Source organism: Pan paniscus, chromosome 10 (assembly GCF_029289425.2).
Source record: "Pan paniscus chromosome 10, NHGRI_mPanPan1-v2.0_pri, whole genome shotgun sequence".
In the NCBI taxonomy this organism is placed as follows: Eukaryota; Metazoa; Chordata; class Mammalia; order Primates; family Hominidae; genus Pan; species Pan paniscus.
In genome coordinates, this window is record NC_073259.2 from 87,630,637 (window position 1) to 87,648,407 (window position 17,771).

Sequence of the window (17,771 nt, forward strand, 5' to 3'; positions counted from 1 at the left end):
GCTCTGTAAATAGTTACACTGTATTTTTAAATGTGTATCTTTAACTGTTGTAATTTTAATTTTTTCCTAATACTTTCCATCTATGGTTGGTTGAATCCATAGATTCAAAATCCATGGATATATAGAGCCAACTATATGTCTATGATCTGCTGTCTTGCACAGAATATGTGAGAAAATAAATTTTAAGAAGGCAAAGAAACAAGCATATTTCTGTCACCTTAAATATGCAGTGAAAGTACAAGTTGGAGGCTGTAATCCCAGCACTTTGAGAGGCCAAGGCGGGCAGATCACCTGAGGTCAGGAGTTCAAGACCAGCCTGGCCAACATGGTGAAACCCTGTCTCTACTAAAAATACAAAAGTTAGCCAGGCGCGGTGGCAGGCACCTGTAATTCCAGCTACTTTGGAGGTTGAGACAGGATAATTGCTTGAACCCAGGAGGTGGAGGTTGCACTGAGCTGAGACAGTACCACCACACTCCAGCCTGGGCAACAGAGCAAGACAGTCTCAAAAAAAAAAAAAAAAGAAAAGAAAAGAAAAGAAAGTACAAGTTGGAAAATATTTCAAAGTCCTTACAGACTTTACAGTTAAGAACTCCATAAATGGGCCAGGTGCAGTGGCTCATGCCTGTAATCCCAGCACTTTGGGAGGCTCAGTTGGGTGGATCACCTGAGGTCAGGAGTTCAAGACCAGCTTGACACATGGAGAAACCCTGTCCTACTAAATACAAAAATTAGCCAGGTGTGGTGGTGGGCACCTGTAGTCCCAGCTACTCGGGAGGCTGAGGCAGGAGAAATGCTTGAACTGGGGGGCGGAGGTTGCAGTGAACTGAGATTGTGCCACTGCACTCCAGCCTGGACGACAGAGCAAGACTCTGTCTCAAAAACAACAACAACAACAACAACAACAACAACTCCATAAATGCCCTCGTTTTTTATACCATCTAATAAGTTAGATGGTTATCAGGCTTTAATTACCTGCAAAAGAAGGTAACCTGGAGGTCCTGAAAACGAAATGTACAGGACGAGATTGGAACGTCTTATGCCAGAAAACAAGGAAGTTATTGATAACCAAAATGATACAGGAACCAACTTGAAGGGGCTTCCACTGGCCAAAGAAGAGACGATTTGGACATAAAAAAATAATTACTGCAATGGAGTAAAGCTCATGAAATAAACTCATTACTTACCTCTGGAGGTTACTAAGCTATAGCCCATTATTATAAAATTAGTAAAGAATCAGTATGATTTTATCTTTCTTGTATTTTAGGGAAACCAAGCAGTTGATGAGAAAAGTTTCTCTAAAGAACTCCAACTACTCATGTAAATAAATCACAGAATTAGAAAACTATCACTTTGAAATACCTAAAGATATAACGGATGTGGGCAATAATCATTAATGTTTGCTAAAATTATTACACAAAAGGTTGATGGGGAGCTTTCAAATAGAGCAATAAAGATAGCATCTGAATCTACTTATCAATATTAACATCATTAAAAGTGAGACAACCAGACATTGCATCCTCTGATGTCAATCAGTCGGAAGCACTCACCACCTATTGAATCTAATAAAGGTGTCACATCTAACAATTACCAAAAAATAGAGGTTGATAGAGGGATACATTAATACCATAGATACAGTGAAATCCAGAATGTGGGAAATTCTGTAGAGCAAATGATCTAATTTCTTCAATTTGAAAAATGGTCTAAGAATGGGGAAGAAGGGATAATTTATAGGTTAAAAAAGACTCAAGAGACACACTAATCAAATGCAATAGTTGACTCTCATTTGGATCCTTAACCAACACTGAAAGGACAATTTTAGAGGCATCTGGAGGAAATCTGAACACAAAGTATTAGATGATGTGACAGTCATACAAAAAATGGACCTCTCAGATCTCCAGCTTTAGGGTGGGTAATTGACGGGCAGTTCCAGTCACTGTGGTCTGAATCCACCATGGTATTCAGCTGAGGGCACACTTCCTACTGGCTGCTCCGTGCCAACAAATGAGCATTGCAGGATTACAATGGCAGGCCCATTACTACAAGATGTGAGACTGCTCAGGAGCGGGAACATTTGGTTTGAGGACTCCCAAACAGCCTCGTTAAAACTTTTTTAGAATTACAGACGTAGTTTGACCTCCTCCAAATCTCATGTTGAAATTTTATTCCCAATGTTGGAGATAGGGCCTAGTGGCAGGTGTCTCGGTCATTGTTGCAGATGCTTCATAAACAGCTTGGTGCCATGCTCAAGGTAATGAGTTCTCACTCTAGTTCATGAGAGCTGGTTGTTTAAAAGGGCATTAAGTCCTGCTTTTCCCACTCTCTTCCATCCTCTCTTGCCATGTGACACATTGGCTCCCCTTCCTCTTCTACTGTGAGTGGAAGCGGCCTGAAGCCCTCACCTGAAGCAGATGTTAGCACCATACTTCTTGTACAACCTGCAGACCATGAGCCAAATGAACTTCTTTCTCAATTACCTCAGGTATTCCTTTATAGCAATACAAATGGACTAAAACAATTATGGATTAAGACTTCCTGTCCAACTATCCTCCTCTCCCCTTCACCAGGCAGACCTGTATCAAGTTCTGACACTTTTCTCAACCTCCTCTAGCTCCCTCTCTCCAATTTTCTTCACAAGTGTTTTCCCCCAATAAATCTCATGCATGCCTGCTTCTTAGGGAACCCAAAGTAAACAGATGATATTAAATAATTAATATTAATTTTGTTAGGTATAACATTGTGGTTATTCTTTTAAATTCTTACTATTAGAGATATATACTGAAGTATCTGCAGGTGAAAGGATAATTGGAGTTTAACTTTAAAACACCCCAAGAAAAAAGAAAAAGGAAGCAGTACAGATAACAAAAAATTAGCAGGATATTGCTAGTGATTTTCTGTACTTTTCTGTGTATCTGAAATATCCATAGTAAAGTGAAACATACCTGCCCAGAACTAAAAACTGTCAAGGGCATCAAAAACAAGGAAAATCTAAGAAACTGTCACAGCCAAGAGAATTTTATGGAGACACAGGTACTAAATATAATGTAGTATCCTGGACTGGACACTGGAAAAGAGAAAGGACATTAGGGGAAAATTTAGGAAATATGAATCAAGTATGGACTTTAATAATCATGCATAAATATTGGACGATTAACTGTGATAAATGCACAGTATTAATGTAAGATGTTAGTAGGAGAAACTTGGTGTGGTGGCATATGAGAACCCTCTGTACTATCTTCACAATAACTTTATAAATCTAAAACTGTTCTCAAGTTTGTAAAAAGTAAACACGAGTAGCTTATTTATTTATATAAAAAATGATCTTGAATCGATAAAGAGAGTCAATTTTATCTTTACTCATCAGGATGCAACACTGTGATTTCTCCACACTGATCAATTAGCTCAAAAGTGCTATTCATTTTCTGAGCTCACAGAAAGTGTATTTTGAAGATTCAGGCTCCTCAGGGACCACCCCAGTGTCCACACATACAAAACAAATTGTATAACTGATGAAACATACATTTATTTTTTCCAATCAAGTCTTAAAAGTTTGATGAAAGCGCATTATTGTTACCAAAAGTCTTCAGGCAATAACAGAGATAAAACTTAACACAGAAAAACAATGATTTTATTCCATAGTCTCTTGGACTTGAGAATCCATTTGAGTTTCAGAGAGAATACTAAATTAATGGGGGTTATGTCAGGATGCCAATGTCCATGCTGAGGCTTCTCCTGATACAATCTTTTGCAACGTAACCAACAAAGATCAGGAGCTTAAAACAAAACAAAAACAAACAAAAAACAAGTTCATGTTATTTCTACAATGTCCAAAAAGAAAGACCAAGATCTTTGCTTAAAAATAGAAATGCATACTGCAGTGGCTCAAAAACTTAGGCCTGCATCAAAATTACATGAAGCGCTTGTTAAAACAGATTGAGCCCCATCTGCAAAGTTTGTGACTCAAGTGTTGGGTGGGGCCAAATAATTTGTATTTCTAACAGGTTTCTAAGTGAAGTCAATGCTACTGGTGTCAGAAACACACTTTAAGAACCACTGGCAAAACATTTAATAAGACAATTCCATGATAAAAGTATATCATAACATAAAACCACAAAACTTTGGACTCAAAGACTAGTTTTGTGATACAATGTCACCTTACCAATCTGTACACTCCACACGTTTTTAAAAATTAAACAATATATAAAGCACCTAACACAGCCTGGCACATACGGCTACTGAATTACTAATGAATGTTATGCCATCATAAGTTATGGTTAAAGTTATGCTCAAATTGTTACCTGAGATGCTTTGCTTCATTGAAACTATATTGATTTTTTTTATTTTTGAGGTAGAGTCTTGCTCTGTCACCCAGGCTGGAGTGCAGTGGTGTGATCTTGGCTCACTGCAGTCTCGACCTCCCAGGCTCAAGCAATCCTTCCCCCTCAGCCTACCAAGCAGCTGGGACTACAGGTGCATGCCATCTTGCCCAGCTCATTTATTTTTTTGTATAGATGGCATAACCCTGTGTTACCCCGTTGGTATTACAGGCATGAGCCACTGCACCTAGCCAGGCATATTGGTTTTAAAAGGGTTACAAGAAACAAGATGCACTTTTAGGCCTCCTATAATCCTGCATTTCCAAAGCATCCATTTATTCATCTCATTAAAATTTTCATTGATTTAAATAAGTTAATATGAACAGACTGACATAATTTTACTTTAATGATGTTGTTTATTGTCCTAAACCATCCATACACAAAACGTTTAATGTGTTATGGAAGGCTAACGGTTTTTCAACTTTTCTCAATACTTTCAGCCATCCATACATAAAACGTTTAATGTGTTACGGAAGGCTAACAGTTTTTCAACTTTTCTCAATACTATCAGATGAATGTATTCTTACCAATCATGATTTACGTTTTTCAAATGTGGATTTCTTAGGCCTTTGACTGATAGTTTTAGGCTTTTGCACTACACAAAGAAAAAGACACCTTTCTATTCATTTCTTAATAATTTGTTTCCATAAAGCTAAAATGTCCACTGATGACATAATCTACCTTTGGTTAATCACAGCAAATAGTTCACATTTTAAAGGAATGCAGATATTTGGATAGAAGCCTCTAACAATGTAAATATTGTGCATTTCAAGTTCCATAGTGTGTCTAACCAGGGATAGCAAATGATTATATGTGGATTAACAATAGTGAATAACTGAGCACATATTAACATGAATAACATACACAGCAGTCAAAACTTACTGTTTTTCATATGTGTAAAGTAAAAATTCAATCTATCTTTAACCGGCTCATACTGTTTTCATGTTGTTCAACTATATGACACAAAAAGAGCTTTTTCCTTTCTTTAAAAGGATTTTGATTCAGTCATAACAGATTTTTGAAAGTGACAGTAAAATTATGCATTTGGTCCAGGATTAAGAGGGAAGTTTTGCTTGCTAGTGTCTATCTGGTTAGACATCAGAATAAAATGAATGGACTGTAAAGGATCTTATAACCAGTCTCTCTCTTTAATATGAAGGCCCAATATTACATAATTCTTTATAAGAGTTGACCAGGAATGAAATGTAACCTCTTTTAAAGATGAAGAAAAACTGAAAAAATGAGATTAAGAAAATATGTGGGTAGTTTACAGCTGCTGATAGAATTGTGTGCACGCGTGCATGCATGCATAAACACAAAGTGAATCTAGAAGGGAAAAAATTGAGTTTGATGAAGTCTAAGATGAAAGGTTCCATTTCATGTAAGATTATGTGACCCTGGAAAAATTTACTGGCTTGCTAGTGGAATACATCCTTATATAGGGACTTGAAGCGTTTATCTAAATAGACTGACTTAAGGATGGTTTTCCTCTTGTTAGACTTGTATGACATTACTGAGAAGATTTAGAGTTCTAGAAGTAGAGAAGATTGATTAGCTTGTGCCTGTGTATGAAGAATGACAAATTAAGACAAAAGGTTATGCAAACCATTTACTAAAAAAGTCTAAATTTTTATATTCCTAGGCCCCTACTTATCTTTTACAAACTTTGAAGGACCTGAAATTCTTTGGACACCATCAGATTTAGTTTATAAGAGTTCTGATTTTGAATCAAGAAATTATTCATGTAGTTTTAAAACACAATTAAAATTTTCAGTCAGGCTGAACTTTTGTGCACTTCCTCATTTATTCGAGAAACCCCACCACTAATGTATTTAGACCTTAACATGATGGCTTTGAGTCTTAAATCATTGTCCACCTAAAATAAAATACCAAAGATTTTTAAAGTGCTGCATATGGTTTCTGTAAGAGGTACATAATTAGATTACCAGCATTATCCTTTAGCTTCAAAAGTAAAACTCATAGTCAGGATTTTAATGATAGTACAGGAAGAAAAAAAATAACCACTGTTGAAAAATAAATGAAAAAAATTTTATTATTACTTTATACATGCAAATTGAAAGTGAATCTATATTAAGTTGACTATTCCACAATAAAAACCTATGAAATGGGAATGATCAAAGCTGTCTACACAATACTAATGTGTTCAATAAATTATCCAGATGTTTTTCCACAAATATTTGGATTACCTGAATTAGCTGATTCTTCAGCAAAAGTTAAATTTTAGCTTTAACATGGTAGCAGCAGGATGCTACTTAACTTTAGAAGAAAAACATAAGAATAAAAACCCTGAATAGCATAGCCAAATCTTCCAAGAAATAAGTTCACCAAAAAAGTAGCATACACCTATTTGGTATCCAGAGGAGGAAACAAAACACAGGCACTTAATCAACATCCACCAAGTGATCATCACTAACATTCTATTATTACCAGAGTAACTGTCGATATGTGAACTGTAGATTAGAACAGACTTACATATCTAAAAACAAACCAGTAATCAATAATATATACAGAAATACTAACTTGAAGTCACATTTAAATACCATCAACAGTTTGGTGTATCTGATATAACTGAATTCATTTCATCACTGCTATAAATTCCTTAAAAGTGTTCTTTTCCTAATTAACATTATCTTTAAAAAATGGTAGATATTTCCCAATATGCATCAGTTTTTTCACTCCACCATTCAGTAAATGTTGTAGCAAATTAAATAGAACCTATTAACTAGATCTAAAAACAGTGGCTGAATACTTAACACAAAGAAGTACTTTTGAGTAAACTATTCAGATTAGACAGGCTAATGCTAAGACTGCATTTTGTGCTACTGACATGCACTATATAGATTGTACACTACTAGATGGAAAGTTGGTCCATGTCCATTTATTTAAAGATTCTGTAACACCTATAATAGTATTTAATACAGCTCCCACATACAATATTCCTCTCACATAGACATAGTTATTTTTAGTGGGGATAAGGATATGACTTTAACATGCTATGAGATTCTAACTAAGTAAAATAAAAACAATATGGACTCAGATTTTCTTAGGAAATATTAGTTCAAGTTTTTAAACTGGGAAACAATCAACTTCCATATATCCAGGAGAAACTTAGCATGGGGGGAGGTGCCCTAGTTGATGTGCCTGATAAGCAAACTGTTAGTTGTCTATTAGTATTATGTTTTCGGCTTAATGTAACAACAAAAGAAAGTTGTCACACTACTTCTCAGATAATATCAATTACAATCTTAGAGACTGTAATTGGGAATACAATCCTATAACAAGTTATTAACAATATCATGAATAGTTATTAAGTAAGTGCCAGCACTACATGGAACTTACTGGTCACCAACTCAGAACCCATAAAACTATACACATATGCACAAAAAAAAAACTCCAAAGAAAGATACCTATCACTGTACATATGAATACTGTCCAGGATATCAGATCAATTATCAAATCCAAGGTCTCTGCTGTTTTGTCTTACAGTGTTGAATATATGAATGCTTCTCTATTACACTGACTTGTACTATTTTCAAGAAATTAAGTGGATTCAAAATCTTACATTTTTATTTCTAATTATAAAATCCAGATTAATCCAAAAAACACAAACCACATGTAACCGAGGTAGGTTTTTCACCTTAAGAATACATTGCTTCTACCACAATTAAAAATTTTTTAAACTGAAGAAAAAAAAAAAACTACATTGCTCCACATACCTGATACTTAATTTTCTATGTTTGAAACTACTTGAACAAGTGTGACAGTGCTAATCTACTATATTTAGTAAATCCCTTAGTACCTACAAATACACACCCAAAAGCCCTTCCCCCCTTCTCTAATGGTAACTGTTGTATAATAAAATTGCCAACAACTCTAGAAAGATGAAATAAAGATTACTATAGCAATCTTCAATTAATTCATTTCAGAAATCAAGGAGGCAAGTCATGTTCATTTTAAAGATGACAAACTTACTATTTTGAAAATGAGCTCATAAACACATTAGAACTTTGAATGTGCTTTATTATGCCACAAATTCCCAGGAGATTTAAGAAATAGTATTTCTGAACAGGAATAATAATTTCACAAATACTAACACTTTATTGACAATAGACAAGTCTTTTAGGGTAGTGCACATGTACTTAAAAACTACCTTCTACCAATCTCAACACTTTTTATAAATTTTCAGGTGAAACTGTAGCAGATCCTACTTTATTTTTCAATGGTTAGTGTAAAATTCTGTATGTAAAATAAATACATATTTTGAGATGGAAGAAGGACTGCATGTGAAATGCTTTGCCTAAGTTGTAAGGCTCCTGTCTTTACGCTATCATTAAAGGCCAAAAAAATCACTGCTAGAAATGTTCCCCCAAAAATTCTTAAACAGCTCAGTCTTTAAAAGTATTAATAATTTTTTTTTTTTTTTTTTTTTTGGAGACAGAGTTTCGCTCTTCTTGCCCAGGCTGGAGTACAATGGCGCAATCTCAGCTCACCGCAACCTCTGTCTCCTGGGTTTTCAAGCGATTCTCCTGCCTCAGCCTCCTGAGTAGCCAGGATTACAGGCATGCGCCACCACACCTGGCTAATTTTGTATTTTTAGTAGAGACGGGGTTTCTCCATGTTGGTCAAGCTGGTCTCGAACTCCCGAACTCTGGTAATCCACCTGCCTTGGCCTCCCAAAGTGCTGGGATTACAGGCATGAGCCACTGCACCCAGCCTAATAACTGATATAATTTTTTTAAGTGAAATGAAATGTTCCTTTATTTACATATGAATTAAATAGAAAATTCAAAGTAATTCTTTTAATAAAAACCCATATACTAATATATTTTAAGGTTGGATACTAACAGCATTTTCACAAGATCCAAAGTGTGGATGAGGAACTAGGCAATAAGGACATGTGTGCCACATAACTAAGGGTAACTAAAGGAAGATGAGTACCTCACAACCAAAAGCAGTTAACTATGCCTGGCATACCACCCTGTCATGTGGGCAGATCACTGTTCCCATGCTGGGTAAGAGTCTCCAAGAAGGGAAGCCCTTATGCAGTAATTCTGCAACTATATTAAATTTGGTAATCTAACATTAAACTTTTTTGTGAGCAGTGAATATACACATGGTCATATGAAAACTGCCCTGGAGACCGGGTTAATTATTAAATAAACTAAAAGGGGAGAAATGCTGATAGATAAAATTATGTCAATTCCAGGGTGTTCAATGGAATAAAGAAACAGCAGCAGCTGCTTCAAAAGTAGACTATGATCAGAAACCTCACATGGTAACCTTTAAAAATTGTGGAGTCCAGAGTCTCAACCTAAACCCACATAGGAGCTACAGCCAGGGAGTTCTTTCTAAGTTCCTCAAGTGATTCTGATGATTGGCCAAGCTGGAAACTTCTGAACTGGGGAAGGGAGAAAGCCAACCTAGGTAAATGTAGAGACTTTTAGAATTCAACATTTGATACTTATCATTTACTCCACATTTTCCCCCAGCTGTCTTACCTTCTCTATTTTTCTAACAGTGAACAATAAAAGGGCTTGGCAAGTGAAGGAAAAAGTCAGTAGAGTACCTAAAATGGATTTGACTATATTCAAGCCACTTTCATATATTAACTAGATAAAAGGATACCATACTGCTATTTGAAATTCAATCACAAAGCAAAAATGTCATAATTTTAATGTATTTTAAGGGAAGACGGGGTTCTTAACATGAATATGTAATACAAAAACAATTCTAAATAATAATATTTAATAGAAGAAAAAATTTGTATAATTATTTAGAAGTAACTCTGTTTTTAAAATTTCAATGTTAGGAAGAAAATCCCTTAAATTTGAAATAGCGGAATATTCTCTCATATGAAAAAACTGTGTCCCAGTGTTATTCTTCAACTTAGAAATTAGGCAAAGTATTTTAGTACTATTTCTGCTTACATATTGTTTTGTATGAATGTTTTAAGTATGAATAATATTTTGGTTTTTAGTGTGCATGCTAATATAAAAATATGGATTTTTTTCTCCTACACTGACTTTGTACACTTTCCAGGCCCGAAGAATAAAAAACTTTTAAAATATCCTGTGTTCACCAGCAAACCTTGGAACGATAAAAAAAGGTAGTACCTACATAAGAAATTTTACATTGAAATTACAATTGTATGTTTTTCAGGAGTTAAAGTGATTCAATTTTTCAATATTCAAACACAAAATAGTAAATTTTTATTTACTATAGCACAATTCAAGTATTCTCTTAAATTTATATTTAGTCAACTAAAACATGACAGTGACTTTATAAGAGCTTTCCTTTTAAAAGGTTGCTGTTATACAAAAGTATGACTCTATTACTCTAAATGCTTAGAATAAGTGGAAAGAACAAATGACAGTAGACAAAAACCTTTATGAGTGAGTCATCAACACATAAAAGGTTGCACACATCAGTAATAAGACATGTGAAGGTAACATCCCAAAAGTATTTGAACTCATGTAAACAAAGACTATGTATATTCCTAAGGGAGAAAATGTACTACCAAAGATAAAATATATTCAAACGGCTGTGACTTTAAACCATGTATTAGTTGAATACCACACAAAACCAAAAAGGCATTATCTATCATTTAATAACTGAAAGATATTACTTATTTGTGAGATAAAAGGATGATGCTTTTTTAAAACCAATAATGAAAAAGAAGTATTTTGAAAACAAACATCTGTTTGCTAGAAATAAATATACTTGCTTAGTTATTTTAATGTATTGCAGCATAGGAATATTGTGCTAGCATTGACCATTAACATTCAATCAGTAGTTTAAAATATTTTTTCCACATTGAGTCTTGAATCCTCTACCTGGTCAGCTGACCAACAACTTTCAAAAGAGTTTTATTTTCCTGCTTTAGCTGTTCATTTTCATCTTCTATGTCATCTAGGTCCTTAAGAAAAAAAAAAGACACTTTAAAAATACTTAAAAATATTTGAGGAGAGATGAAAACACTTAATACACATTAAAAAATAATTCATACAACCAATTAATTTTGAAATGAGGGCAAGCTCTGAAAACAACTTTAGATGTAATATGCCCCACCAAAAATGAGCATCCATTACTTGACTCTTCATTCTTACAACAAGTGTATAGGCCAACTCTTACAGATCTTTCAGTTTTTCAAAGGAAGCCGAAAGTCAGAATTTTAAAACTGTGAATCTTCCAATTTTCAATCATCATAAATAAGTTAGTTTTTTAGCTAAACAAACTCCACTTCCCCTCCCTAAAACTGAGGCAAAAAAAAAAACTACCCATGCAAGCCATATGTGGTATTGAGCCCTAGGTTGCAACCTTGTGTCAAATTAGTCATCAAAAGGTGCAGGTACAAGTTCTAGATGCACTCCTACCACTGTCTGATCTTTAAAGGTGTACAATGGGGATAACACTCTGGAGAGGTGACAAAACTGAGGCCTACGGAAAAGGGGATCTGGAGTATCTTGATCTGGATCAATTTTGTTTTCAGCTCCAGATCAATTTATATGTTGGACTTTTCTACATTTTGAAGGAAAGGTTTTAGAGCTAAAATTAATTCAAAGCCACTAAATTAAGTATTCACTCTCCAGCTTTAAAAGCATATGATCCAGCTCTTTTTTCCCTGTATTAATCCTTGTCCCAAATACACAACCATCTGGTTAAAACAAATTCACCGTAAGTTTTAGTTACAAGAAACATTATTTCAAGACAGACTCTTTACTATTAAAAAAGCAGACATTTATAGATTTATTCTTGCAGTTTAAAATAATAAATCTTGATGTAATCAATTTGAATCACTTGAACCCGGGGGGTGGAGGTTGCAGTGAGCTGAGATCGCGCCACTGAACTCCAGCCTGGGCAACAGAGAGAGACTCCTTCTCAAAAAATAATAATAATAATAATAAAGAGTACCAATTTTAGTGGTTTTTTGTTTTTGTTTTTTTTTTTTGAGACAGAGTCTTACTCTTGCTGCCCAGGCTGGCGTGCAGCAGCGCAATCTTGGCTCACTGCAACCTCCACCTCCTGGGATCAAGCAATTCTCCTGCCTCAACCTTCTGAGTAGCTGAGATTACAGGTGCCCACCACCATGCCCAGCTAATTTTTCATATTTTTAGTAGAGTCCGGGTTTTACCATGTTGGCCAGGCTGGTCTCGAACTCCTGACTTCACGTGATCCGCCCTCCTCGGCCTCCCAAAGTGCTGAGATTACAGGTGTGAGCCACTGCGCCTGGCCAATTTTAGATATTTCTTGAGGCAACTCTGTGCCAGTGCCCTTACATATGGTAGTGACAAAGCGCCTGTCACCCTCAGATTTTAACAAAACACAGAACAAATCCATAAATCAGTCTATCTCCAAAAGAATAAAATTAAGTGAGCTAAACTGATAACTGCCCAAAGGAAATCAGTTTTTGGAAGAAAATGATACTTCTTACTAATTATTATTTCACTAACAAAAGAACAAAGTGAATAATGCAATTAATAATTTCTTCATATTTATATATTTTCATCCAATTGCCAAAAAAAAACCCCTCCAAACCTGAAATATGGTGAAATACTTACTCTATTTAATAAATCAATTTCTTCTTTGAGTTTTCCAATCATTTCCTCTTTATCTTGCATCAGTCTCACAAGTCTTAGGTTTTCTTGTCTTTCTCTTACTACTTCCTGGTAGATACAATTAAAAACCAGTAATTAGGAAGTAATTGGTTATTTATAATCTTCCTAAATGGCATATATCTCCCCAATTTGGTAAAATATCTTACATACATGAAGATTTCCAATGAATCCCTTAAGACATTTGGTGAAGGAACAAAGATCCCACCACAAAAGGAATCAGAGAATGCACAGGAGATATTAGGATGCTCCTGAGTAAAGCTATGTTTACACAAGTCTTTAACAAAACTAATGTAATAGACTCAATGATTTAACCTCTTGTGTGTGTGTGTGTGTGTGTGTGTGTATGTATGTATGTATGTGTGGCAGTGTTTCACTCTTGTCACCCAGGCTGGAGTGCAATGGCACCTTGGCTCACTGCAACCTCCACCTCCTGGGTTCAAGCGATTCTCCTGCCTCAGCCTCCCAAGTAGCTGGAATTACAGGTGCATGCCACCATGCCTGGGTAATTTTCATATTTTTAGTACAGATGGGGCTTTGCCATGTTGGCCAGGCTGGTCTCGAACTCCTGACCTCAAGTGATCTGCCCGCCTCAGCCTACCAAAGTGCTGGGATTACAAGCATGAGCCACTGTGCCCGGCCTGTGATTTAACTTATTTAGCTTATCACCACTATAAGTTATGAACTACCTTATTTTTTAATGGGTATCTTGTTTGAAATAATTCAAAATTAATTTTTCTTAAAAATACAAAGTTTAAAGGAGATGGCCCAATAGAAACTCTAAACAGAAAAACAATGGTCCTCAGTTTTACTTCTGGCTCTGCCAGTTAACTGATAATGGATAAAAAGAAGGAACTAAAATAGATTACTGATTTTTAATTTTTTTTTTCTTTAAACAATGCAACATCTTTTTCAAAGACATCTTATTTAGAATCCAGGGCACTGGGCTTGGTCAGCCACCTTGGGGGCAAAAGGGAAGCAGAGCTCAAAAGGCCTTGCCTAGAACTTGGCTTCTTTCCTACTAAACCTCCTACAGAGCAATCAACCATCCATATCCCTTAGCTGCTGCCAACTACTAGCAATTCAATCCAAACTCTTGTGGAACTCACGAAGCCTTTCTGGGCAACTCTCTTCAAAACTATTAGATTACATATTGTCTAAACTTTTTAATTTAAAATTATGAAATAATAGGCTGGGCACAGTGGCTCACGCCTGTAATTCCAGCATTTTAGGAAGCCGAGGCGGGTGGATCACCTGAGGTTAGGAATTCAAGACCAGCCTGACCAACATGGTGAAACCCCTTCTCTACTAAAAATACAAAAAAATAATTAGCTGGGCTTGGTGGTGCATGCCTGTAATCCCAGTTACTTGGAAGGCTGAGGCAGAAGAAACACTTGAACCTGGGAAGTGGAGGTTGCAGTGAGCTGATACTGAGCCATTGTACTCCAGCTTAGGCAACAAGAGCGAAACTCTGTCTCAAAACTAAATAAATAAATAAAAATAAATAAAACTATGAAATAATAATTCCAAGAAGAAACTGTTGTTAAAGCTTAGAAATGTGACCTCAAAAAATCATAAATGTTATACAATAGAAACAAGTTTTAAAAATGAAATTTCTTTACATAACATATATAAATTAGATCTTTAATAATATAGAGAATAATCTCAAGTAAAACAAAACACATTTTCAACAATTACAAAAGTATTCAACACCATTGCTAATTTTAGGGGTTGAATGTCTATGGCACAAATCTGAGACCCTATGATTAATAAATTTATGCCAAGAGTCATCTGACTTGTACTGAAAGACACTTTTAAACAGGCATATTCTTAGACAAAATTGTTTCAAACACCAAAGATGGACCTAACTCAGATTTACTCCTGTAATTTGTAAAGTTACAAATGAAGATCTATTCAGACAATATAATAAATACACAGTAGTATATATTTGCCAGCTCAGACTTCTAACCACTTCAAAAACAAGGGCTTTTAATATATTAAAGGTAACAGTTGGCAGAAAAGCACACATATTAAATATTAAGGAATATTATTTCCTTTCTCACTCAGTTGCTATGAAACAAAAGAATTCTAATGGTATATTAATTTTATCAATCTTAAATAACTTATAATCCATACCTTTTCAAGATCTTCAATTTTCTTTTCCAGTGTGCTACTTGAAACCAGAGTACCTGAAACATTTGCATCCCTGTTATATCTAGGGAACCCACTTCTATCTGTTCGAGAATATCTACTTGAGACATCTTCTTCAGAGACACTGGTTGTGCTGTGGAAATATAAACATTTTATTAAAATCCCTAGTATTCAGCAAGAAAAATGCCAAGAATATTTTCTATTGAGCTTAAAAAAATTAACATTCCCCAAGGACATATGGTTATAGTAGCAACTTATTTGTAACTGTAGAAGTTAATCATTATTCCCACACAATGAAAAAAATGTAGAAGTACCATTAATTCTTTCGACCAATATCTACTGAGTAGGTGTTAAGTAACGAACACTGTTCTGGATACTGAAGATGTAACAGCAAACACAAACATGGACTCTGCCCTTCATAGAGCTTTTGGTTAAAAGGGAATATAACTAATAATAAAGCAAGATGATCAGTAAAATAAGGTCAGTGATGGATACTATGAGAACTATGATAGGACAGATCTCCCAGATTATCTTTTTTTTTTTTTTTTTTTTTTTTGAGATGGGGTCTCACTCTTGTCACCCAGACTGGAGTGCAGTGGTGCAATCACAGCTCACTGTGGCTTCGGCTTCCTGGGCTCAAGAGATCCTCCCACCTCAGCTTCCTGAGTAGCTGGGACTACACGTATGTGGCCACCACACCGGGCAAATTATTTTGTATTTCTTTTTTCAGAGACGGGGTTTCACCATGTTGCCCAGGCTGGTCTCAAACTCTTGGGCTCAAGCGATCCACCCACCTCAGCCTCCCAAAGTGCTAGGATTACAGATGTGAGCATTGTGCCTGGCCTAGATTGCCCAGACTATCTGTGGTGAAAAACCACTTTCCTTCTTCAAAATTACAATCTTTCATGGACCAACACTTTTAAAAAGTAAAATTAAAATGAACTGCTGGAAAAATAAAAGTTAAAAAGGTCATACAAAATACAAGTCCAAATGTTTTATTAGATTCAGACCCATAAAATTATAAATAGAAAAAAAGAAAAGAGTTACATCAGTGGCAAATTCTCCACTATAAGTATGCATACAGGCAATCAATACAGAAAATTGCTACCATATTGATAATTTTGTTATGCCATAATTCTAACTTAATCAAAAGTTGTAAGTAAAACAGCAATTCCTTAAACACCAGTTCATACCCTCTGAACAGCACATATGTCAGTATTTAAAGTTTTTAATGTAACAAATGAGTTTGCTTCTTGTTTGCTGTATTATTCTATTAAAAATTACCCCCAAACTTACACACAATTCTTATCTCAAAGTTTCCGTTGGTCAGGAATTTAGAAGCAGCTTAGGTGGGTGATTATGATTCGGGGCTTCTCATGAGCTTTTAATCAAGATGTTGGTTGGGGCTTCAGTCATCTGAAGGCTTAACTGGGCTGGAGAATCTGCTTCTAAGCTCACTCACATGACTGATGACAACAGCCTCAGTTCCTCACTATGTTGGGCCTCTCCACTGGCCTGTTGTGGCAGCTGGCTTCCAGAGACAAACTGACAGAGCAACCGAGACAGAAGCTGCAGTGTCGGTCATAACGCAACCTCAAAAGTGACATACTATCACACTGACCTTATTCTATTGTTCACACATATCAACTTGGTATGTTGTGTGAGAGGATTATACACAGTGCAAACATCAGGACGTAGGGTTCACTGGGGGCTATCTTGAAAGCCAGTTACTACATTTGTTAATCTAGGTTGGACCGAGGACAATGCTACTCAACAAGGGATAATGTATATCTAAACTCTTTCTGTGTTTTGTTTTAATAGCAATCAGAGAAAACAGTCTCAAAGGACAGAAATAGCAGTGATTTTAATGCAATTTCAACAAGCTCGGACATTCATTTTTAAAAACTTTTGTCAAAAATGTAGAAAATTTGCTTTTCAAAATTTGTTTTCAATCCTTCACTGACTGGTATCCATTTCCAATAATTTATCCAGCAAATTTACAGTTAAATCGAAAGTGACTTCTCATTTTAAAAATTGATTCCTCATCTATGAATTTCTTACCTATGAATTTTCTTGTGATAGAAAATAAAAATGTCCTATCAAATTTGTAAGGTATTTGATTGTAACCTTTTCAAATGTGCAATACCAAGATCACCATCTACTTTACTGATAGTTGTTACTATATCGTAGAACCCTTTATAACCAGCTAAGGTAACTTTCTCCTCAAAAATCCAACTTTCATTTTTGTCACCTGATCTTATCTGCCATTGAAAAGCCTTCTGGCTCACTGCAACCTCCACCTCCTGGGTTCAAGCGATTTTCCTGCCTCAGCCTCCTGAGTAGCTGGGATTACAGGCGCCTGCCACCATGCCCGGCTAATTTTTGTATTTTTAGTAGAGACAGGGTTTCACCATGTTGGCCAGGCTGGCCTTGAGCTCCTGACCTCGTGATCCACCTGCCCCGGCCTCCCAAAGTGCAGGGATTACAGGCATGAGCCACTGCGCCTGGCCAACTGACATTCCTTCTTTGCATGGAAAGCTAAGTTCACTTAAAAAATAAAGAATAAGGCCATCAGACAAAAAGCTAACTCACATATTTGAAAAGCTGGGGA

At 35.7% G+C, this 17,771-nt stretch overlaps 1 protein-coding gene across 2 annotated transcripts in view; it reads right to left on the minus strand.

Moving 5' to 3' along the window:
• Positions 1-3,535: 3,535 nt before the first annotated feature.
• PAWR (pro-apoptotic WT1 regulator) overlaps positions 3,536-17,771 on the minus strand; it is a 109,305-nt gene continuing 95,069 nt past the window's right edge. The window contains exons 4-7 of one of the 2 annotated variants that reach the window (XM_055095936.2): positions 15,146-15,293; positions 12,956-13,060; positions 11,231-11,313; positions 3,536-3,773 (exon numbers count right to left, since the gene is read on the minus strand). In XM_055095936.2, coding sequence (XP_054951911.1) covers positions 3,767-3,773; positions 11,231-11,313; positions 12,956-13,060; positions 15,146-15,293 — 343 coding nt within the window. In that variant the 3' untranslated portion in view covers positions 3,536-3,766. Of the gene's footprint in view, positions 3,774-6,403; positions 11,314-12,955; positions 13,061-15,145; positions 15,294-17,771 lie in introns of those variants that run through there. The other variant, XM_024931023.4, reaches the window with a different exon arrangement.